Source organism: Pinus tabuliformis, chromosome 1_2 (assembly GCF_031772625.1).
Source record: "Pinus tabuliformis cultivar Carrire ecotype Pingquan chromosome 1_2, CPIR1, whole genome shotgun sequence".
NCBI classification, from domain to species: domain Eukaryota; kingdom Viridiplantae; phylum Streptophyta; class Pinopsida; order Pinales; family Pinaceae; genus Pinus; species Pinus tabuliformis.
Window position 1 is genome coordinate 634,845,257 of NC_142298.1, and position 9,041 is coordinate 634,854,297.

The 9,041-nt window shown below is 39.7% G+C and overlaps 2 protein-coding genes across 2 annotated transcripts; one reads left to right on the plus strand and one right to left on the minus strand.

The window, feature by feature from the left end:
• Positions 1–2,057: 2,057 nt before the first annotated feature.
• On the minus strand, positions 2,058–5,466 carry LOC149207234 (uncharacterized). Its single transcript, XM_089397972.1, has 3 exons — positions 4,492–5,466; positions 3,892–4,150; positions 2,058–3,622 (listed from the first exon to the last, which is right to left on the minus strand). The coding sequence occupies exons 1-3, from the start codon at positions 5,464–5,466 to the stop codon at positions 2,058–2,060; spliced, it is 2,799 nt and encodes a 932-aa protein (XP_089254098.1).
• A 2,817-nt stretch (positions 5,467–8,283) lies between these two features.
• On the plus strand, positions 8,284–8,786 carry LOC149207235 (fe(II)/2-oxoglutarate-dependent dioxygenase 4-like). The gene is made up of 2 exons (XM_089397974.1): positions 8,284–8,562; positions 8,640–8,786. The coding sequence occupies exons 1-2, from the start codon at positions 8,284–8,286 to the stop codon at positions 8,784–8,786; spliced, it is 426 nt and encodes a 141-aa protein (XP_089254100.1).
• Positions 8,787–9,041: the final 255 nt, after the last annotated feature.

Sequence of the window (9,041 nt, forward strand, 5' to 3'; positions counted from 1 at the left end):
ATATTATAACTATGGCTAAAATGCCTTTCATCGGTTACAATAATTCAAGCCAAGCCCATGAACTTTCTTCCACCAGATGATCAAGGGCCCCAAGATTTGGGTGCCAATGTTTCTTACTCGGAACTAGAGAATCTATTTCCGTTATTTTCCCTATCTTATGGACACAAACAAACTGATTTAGTATAATGCAGTAAAACATGAGAACAAGATTATGGAATGGAGTCCCACTCCTCGACCCCATCTCTCAAGAGAGAGCCAGCTGCAAGAGGCACTGCTCTGTTGGCTTCTGAGTCAGCATCCTTATTGTTCTCCCTCAATACATGAAAGAAATTAACAGACTGAAGAGATTTCACCAAAAGTCTGATTCTTGACACCACTCTAGCTAATCTAAGATCAACAGGAGGAGAATTCTCCACTATGACTTTAATAATGGACTAAGAATCTCTGATAACATTTACCTTTGTTAAACCAAGGGCCTTGACTTGCTTGAGACCTTGAAGAAGTGCCAAGGCTTCAGCTTGGATACTTGTGGAGTACCCTATTCCCCAAGCAAAGTTAGTCACAATTATGCCTTCCTTGTTCTTTATAACTCCTCCTGCCCCTGCCATACTAGGGTTTCCTTTCGCTGCCCCATCAAAGAACAAGGTATGCCTGGATTGCCTGGTGAGCCATTCTGATAGTTCATTCTCCTTCCCTCTGAATTGCCATTCTTTTTTTTCCTTGTGATGTCTTATTTCTCGAGAGAAATGGAGATCCAAAAAAGTGCCCCAATCTAAGTCCTGTTGACTTAGGTTCGAATACGACAAATGCTCACCCAGACTTTCTTTCCATTGACTTTTTATCTTGATTATGATGAATTTCGGATTTTGCCCTTCATCTCTGAAAACTCTTCTATTTCTCTCAAGCCAAATTTGCCAGCAGATAAATTTTGGCAAGGAGAACCAAGTAGCCTTAAAGCTTTCATTTTTTGGGAGTGTTTCTGGATAAAAATTTGGCCAGGTTGCAAATAAATCAGAGATAGAAATCAGCAAGATGAACACTCTTTTCCAGTGGCTCAAGAGATTCTGCCAGATTTCTACTGAGTATTTGCATTCCAACATTAAATGGTGGGAATTCTCTTCGCTGTCACAACACAATTGGCATCGTGAGGGTCCATGGAATCCTTTCTTCTTTAACCTGTACTCAGTAAGAATTCCTTTGTGGCATAACAGCCAATAGAAAAAGTCCACCTTTGGCATGGTCTTGTAACTCCATAGACCCTTCCACACAGCAGGATCTGGTGGAACATGTGGATGCTCCTACAATGATTTATACCCCTACGCTACTATGTATGTTCCAGGATTAGTTCCCCAGCCACAGGCATCCTTCTTCCCTGCACACAGAGGTGCCTTCCCATTCAATAGCGTGAGCAGAGTGTCCCAATCGCTAGTCAACTCAGCTGGCATGAGCGGCAGGTTCCAACGCAGCCAAGTTTTGCCTGTCCATGTCGAGATGTCCCAAAGTGTAAAGAGCCCAGCGCCATCCAACCATGAACACAGCTCTTGAAGGGAGCCGTTGCTCAACAAGGGAGGGTACATCATGATACCTTCTCCCTAGAGACTGATTTCTTTTCCATTGCCAGGTATCCAAAATGTGCTGTTTTTAATTAGAGGAATTGCTTTGTGACAGAGTTTTAACAATTGTGATCCGGTGGTGGGCAGGGAATTGTCCAAGCATCTTTTCCGCACCCCAGTAAAATACTTCTTCCATAATGCTCTTTGCGCCTAGCCTGGATGAGGACCAATGATTTTCCAAAAAATCTTGGCTCCCATGGCTGTGTTTTGAAGACTGAGATCCTTAAAGTTCAGACCTCCTTCATTCAAGGGCTTACAGATTTTATCCCAGCTTACCAATGGGATTCTTCTTTCATTGTGATTGCCACCTTTCCAAAAGAATTTGCGGATGAAGGCTTCCATTTTCCTGATGATGCCAGTTGGAGCTAGGATAACAGAGAATTGGAAGATGGGTAGACTACTGAGTACGGATTTGATGAGAACTATTTTGCCGGAAAGATTTAGTCAAGGGAATCCCCAAGCTTGAATTTTTGCCTTGAATTTGTCTAGCAGAGGGTACCAATCTTTGTTATAGGCAAGTTTGCGGAAGATAGGAAGGCCCAAATAGATAAAGGAAGTCCAATTGAGGGAGGCAGAGAAGCCTAAAGTTCTAGAGATGGCGGTGAGGGTGTTGGCAGAGATATTCCAACAGAAAACATTGCATTTCCCTTTGTTTAAAATGTTGCCTGTAGCTTCACAATATTCATCTAGTACTTCCTTGAACCTTAAGGTGGATCGGGCGGAGGCAGCCCCTAGTAGGAGAGTATCATCGGCAAACAGAGCATGGTTTACATTTTTAACCCCTCTGGCAATGTTGAGCCCCAGGATCTCTTGATCAACCAGCTTCTGATCTAAATAGAAACTTAGGACAGAAACATGGAGGACAAAAAGAAGCGGGGAAAGGGGACAACCCTGCCTGAGTCCTCTTGATGCTTTGAAAAAGTCTGCTGCTCTCCTGTTCACCAAGGGAGCGATCCAAGGATCGGCAATACAAGCTCGAATCCAATTGATAAAATTCATTCCAAAGCCAAATTTTTGCATGACTTCCCAAAGAAAACTAAGTCTGACTCGATCAAAAGCATTTGCCAAGTCTAGTTTGATTACCATACCTTTCTCTTTGTGTTGTAGGCTTGAATGAATCGCCTCTTGAACTAGGATGAAGTTGTCCGCAATCTGTCTCCCTTGAACAAACCCGCCTTGATTCTCCGGAATGATGGCTGGGAGGATACCTTTTAGCCTATTGGCGATCACCTTTGTGATTAATTTATATCCAATGTTGCAAAGAGAGATGGGACGGAACCTATTGAAAGCCTTAGCACCCTTTTCCTTGGGGATGAGGGCAAGGAAGGAAGAATTGGTGCTGCCCCCTATTTTCTGGCAATTTTGAGATTTCAAGATCATTTTGTAGAGGTCTTTTTCCACAATCTGCCAACAGGATTGGAGGAATCTTGCAGTGAAGCCATCCGGGCCTGGGGCTTTGTCGGGCTCCATGTCGAAGAGAGCATCCTTTATTTCTTTTATAGTGATCTTTGCTTCAAGATGCTGATTCATTGTGGGGGAGATCTTAGTAGGGACCGCCCCCAAGAATTTGGAGTTTGGGTCTGTCACTCCTTCTTCACTATAAAGTTTTTTAAAGTGAGTGAAAGCTGCTTTCTTGATGCTCCCGAAATCCTTGTGGATAGAGTTCCCTTCCTTAATTTCTGCAATAGAGTTGAAGCTCTTTCTAGCTTGGGCTTGTTTGTGGAAGAAGGCGGAATTTCTGTCTCCCGCTTTAAGCCATAGACTCCGAGACTTTTGTCTCCAATATTCTTCCTCCGAGAGGCAAGCTTTATGGAAATTTTGTTGAAGATCGGCCTCCTTATCTAATACATCTCTAGTGATTTCTGCATCTTCATTTTGGGCATGATGCTGATCGAGTCTGTCTTGGGCCAATTTTCTCTCTATTGCAGGGTTGGGGAGGGATTTGGCCCATGATTTTAGGACAACTTTTAGTCTTCTAAGCTTTTCCTCCCAGATGTAGAAGGGGAGCCCTTCACCGGCATTTTCCAACAATCTTGAACCAAGTTCAGAAACTCAGGATTCTTGACCCAAAGTGGACTGAATCTGAAAGGAATAGGGCCAAGATCATTATGATCTAGTATCTCAAGCTTAATAGGCTTGTGATCTGAAACACTGCAAGGGAGGATGTGCATTCTAGACTCGAGACCAAGCAAAAGAAAGGAACTCTGCACCAGAAATCTATCAAGTCTTGCAGCAATGTGGTCGGGGCCTATTCTTTTGTTAGACTAGGTGTACTTACCATTGGAAGGAGAGATGTCGAGCAGATCCCAGTCCTGCATGAGATCCTCCACCCACTCCCTTGCTGGATCCCTTATGATACTGCCTCCTCGCTTTTCCTCCGCATGCAAGGTGAGATTTAGATCTCCAACAACTATGATGTTTTCCAAATTCTCTGATTCCGACAGTTGCTTGATGGAGTCCCAATAGGCCCTTTTCTCCCCTTCATTTACTAGGACATAGACATTGAAGAGACAAAATTCCTCCCTCGAGTCCACGTGCTATAGCTTCAAAAACAACCAATGGGTATTGAGGATCTCTGTAACCAACAAATACTTGGATTTATTCTAGAGAGAGCCCAACCCCCCAGAGGCTCCCCGTGCTAAGACGGCTTGACCTCTGCCTTCCTTCCAAAATTTTTTATTGATTTGGAGAAACTCGTTGTCCTCCATTTTTGTCTCCTGAATTAGAAGAATATCTGGGGCTTCTATTCTTATAAGACTTCTCATTGCTTATTCTTTCACTCTACTCCCCATTCCTCTGCAATTCCAAGAGATTATCTTCATCATTTATTTTTATGTTGATGGGCCCCCTTGGAACCCTGTGCCTGATTTCTTGTCACCTTCGGATTTTTAGCAAGGAGTTTCTCTAGAGTGGGCTGACTACCCTGAAGCTTGTCTTTGTAGGTTTCCTGTTCTCTCTTTTCTCTAGTAGATTTGCGGCCCCATGATGATCTTCTGACCGATGTTTGCGAATCTCCTATGTCCCCTTCCTCTTCTGATTCCTCCGAGACTTGTTCCTCCTTGTTGGCTTCTGATTGTTTTTCCTTATGTCTTTTAGTAACACTTTCTCCTAGCCTTAATCCTACTAAGGTCCCTTTATCTTTGGTTTTATCTTGCATTTCCTCTTCCTGTGGAACCTCTTCTATAGAGCTTAAGATCTCATACCTGTTTTCTTGGCTTTTCTGTGGAGGTCCATTTTGGGCAGAGGCCGACTGAGGGCCTTGGCCGTTTGGGGCCCCAGTTTTCTTGTGAGAGGTCTTTGTCCTCTTAACTTGATTCCAACCATCCTCCTTCCCTTTCTCTACTTCTCCTTTGTTCGGGCACCCTCTAGCAAAATGGCCGTAGATGTGGCATTTGCGGCACTTGAATGGGAGCTGCTTGTAATCCAGCTTTTGCACATGCATCCAACTGCCAAAATTTATTTTAATGGCCTCTGGAAGTCCCACCTCTAAGTCGACCTCAACACATATCCGAGCGTAGTCATATTGATCCTTGTTGTTTGCCCTGTTGATGAATTTTCCCAGGGCATTGCCTATGTGCTTGAGGGAATCCCAGTTCCAACAGTGCACTGGGAGGTTCAAGAGCCGAACCCAGACAGGGACTATCGTCGGAACATCCACGGCAAGATCGAAGTCTAGGGTCCATTTGTTGAGGTAGAGGCCCTGGGGTCCCATGAAATAGGGACCATTCCTGAAAATCAAGTCTTTATCCTCCTTTGTGTTGAATTCGAACAGGAAGTAGCCTCTTCCTAGGAAGTATGAAGTTACGTTGTTCTTGATCAACGGGATCCAGTTCTTGACAACCCAGATCTCCATCGATTTTGGAGAGGGCCAAAGGCCCGTGAACTGACCCACTAGGGCTCGATCTGCCAGGGACAAGGCGACCTGGATTGGGCCCTCAGGAGGAAGGGTGACCTCTGGTACATCCTCAAGCTTTTTGACAAACTTGGCGGCTTCTGACTTCTTCTTCTTAGGCAAAGAAGCTAGCAGAGAGTTGAACGCAGCTTCTGCGGTAGGGGGAGGAGGCGACGAAGGAGAAAGAGGCAATCCCTAGGTCTCCATGATCTTGAGGCCCACCCAGCAAGCAGATATGATCAAAGAGTTCCATATGTTTATCTAATTTATCTGTTTATTTAATAGTGTTGTTTGGAATTACGGAATTGGAAATAAACATAATAAAAGAGGATTGAAATTGAGGATTTGGGATAGGTTTCATTGGAGTTTGGATGGTATAGTAAATCACAATAATTAGGGGTGATTTTGCCTATTCAAATTACTAATACTTGGTGTGTTGTTAGAAGACGAGGAATTTATTGTAGATTTACAAGATTTTTGGTTTCATCGTAATAGGGAAAATTAATGCATGGGAGGAAACCATAGTAATGAGATGACAATTATTAGGAAACCTTTCTTCAATAGAAAGAACATATTGATATCCTAGATGTTTAATTTCATGCTCTGCATCATTACATTGACAATTTGATTGTCAGCCCAAGCCCCACAGCCAACCACCTAAAATTGGAAATTGTCCATGATTTTAGAGGTAGATGAGAATAATGAGGAATAATATGTGCTAGAGTGCCCAAGCCCCACAAACAATGTCAAAATTGGAAATTGACCATGATTTTAGAGGTAGATGAGAATAATGAGGAATAATATGTGCTACAGTGACCTAGAGAGGTGGATGAAATGGACTAGAATCCTCAACCTTCTCTAGTTGAATAAGAGGAAGCAACCATTAGGTATACCTTTACTTAACTCTAGGTCATATTATGTTTTGTAAAATTAGTCTGTTTTTAGGTATCTTTTTAATTTTTATACTAATAGAAGCTTTTGAAATTCTCTCTGAATGATAATACTATCTTTTGTATAACTGTTATGCACAAGATTTTGGACAAAATTTGACCTATAGTTTGTTGGACAATCCTACTTTTTGTCTTATTACACTGACTAGTGAGGCTACAATGTCTTTCTAATACGAAAAAAGAAAAAATTGTTGAAGAAAAACATTGTGATCCTATATCAACATCTTAACATGCTTTTAGAAATAAAAATGTGAAGGTATTTTACAACTTAATTTAGCTAGTTTTATCTTAAGTTTTGAATCTCTCTCTCATAATTGTTATGATTGGCTATGATTAGCTATAAGTATCATTCACGTAGTGGTAATGATATTGATTCACTATAAGTATCACTATTCATCACTCTATATCTTGAATCATTTCTCATTTATCATCATTAATTTTGGCCAAAATTGTAATTTTAAATTTGATGAAATTATTATTTTTAACTAAATTAAACATCATCAAATAACTCCTCTTACAACTAAATTTTATATTATAAATAATTGATATTTACAATTACATCAAATTCAAAATAAGTCTCTCACCATTTAAAGCCAAGTACATCATTTTACCTTCTTATTATTGAAAAGAAACCAATTTTAAATTACAATTTATTGAAAAGTGAAACATACCTTTCTAATAAAAACAATTTAGTTGGATTATCACCTTTCACATTATGTTTTCAATATATTTGTATTTGGAGTTGTCTTTAGTGCGACTTTTTGGACTTTTCGGTGCCGGAATTAGACAGAAAAATTTGAGGTGAAATCTTGATTTGTGTTAAATTGTTTTTTTTTACTGTATATATGGATTCAACACCTTGAAAAACCCCTAGGGAAATTGGATTGTGTAGGGGTTACCCATCAAACTTGTGATTTAAATAAATTCCTACTGGATTTTAGAGAAATTAGACCGGAAAACCCTACCGGAAAAGCTTCCAAAAAATCGCACTAAAGACAACTGGTATTTATATATATTTAAATACACTCTATATATAATTAGTTTTTTATTGGATTTTAAAAATTTCATTATTTCTGGGAGATATAAACCCATTAACAATATATTTATAATTTAATCATATTAAATAATATATTTTTATTATTACTTTATATATATATATATATATATATATATATATATATATATATATATATATATATATATATATATATATATATATATATCTATATATATATATATATATATATATATATATATATATATATATATATATATATATATATATATATATATAAGTGTGATTGTCCAAAAATATAGTGTTTGATGGCGATATTTATTCTAATCTATAAATTTATTATCTCCTACTCTATAGATTCATTAATGCTGTCAGACTATATATGCCCATCATTAGATTTAAACTAGTACATCATCTAGTAGTAGATATGCTTGGCTGTAATCTAGAAATAAGCCTATAGAGCCCCACCTCATTAGTGAACCTATGACGTATTAAATATTGAGTAGAATCTCTCATGATCAACATGGTAGTGAAATATTCGTTAAAATATGGAATATTCAAATGTGGAATCAACCGGATTGGTGGAATCACTAGCATGTCCGTGCGCTAATTTCTGCGAAAGTGGAAAACTTTGCACCAAACACTGCTTATTGCTGTTATTGAACGAGGCGGCCACCGCGACCCAATTTTCTGATCGACAGAGAAGTTTCCTATCCACGCGGGGTCTGACTAGACGAAGGGAGTGGAAAACTTAATAAATAGTGAAATATTACTTTCAAATTCTGCATTACAGACAGTGTCATCTATCTCACCATGGCCACAAGGTCCGCCTCTGAGACAAATAATAATGACGATGAAATATACCCTGATCATTACAAGGGAGTAAAAGCTCTGGTCGATGTTGGCATTCATGCTGTCCCCGAAATTTACATAAGACCCCTCGAGCAGCGCCCTGTGTTGTTGGATTCTCATCCACATGAAGAGGATCAAGTACCCATGATCGATCTCGCTTACCTTCATGGCGATGGTGAAGGCCGAGCTGCAGTGGTGGAGGCCATTGGCCAAGCGTGCCAACAATGGGGTTTCTTTCTGGTAATCCCTTTCCAGGTGCTCCATTTCCCTTTTTTTTTATCATTTTAATTTGAAGATTGATGGTTGTGGGGTTGCAGGTGAAGAATCATGGCGTTCCGGAGTCCGCCATGGCCGAAATGATGAGAGTGGCGCGAGAGTTTTTCCACCTTCCGACTGAGGAGAAGATGCGTTACTTCTCTGCAGATCCCAAACATGTGATGCGCTATGAACACATATTTCATTAAATTTGGAAGTATTCTATTACAAGGCCTTCAACAACATTCATTCTTTTGTAAATCGCCATATTAACTTAATTCAACATAAAAATAATTAAGTAATTTCAAACCAAGTAGAGATCATGAATAGGTCAAACATGAGTTGTTATGTACAATAGTATCAATACACAATAGAAATGTGAAATCAAACTCTTAGAAGCAATTGATTCAAGCTAAATCATATTAGTATGTCTAACATCCAATAAAGATATTATAGTTATGGAT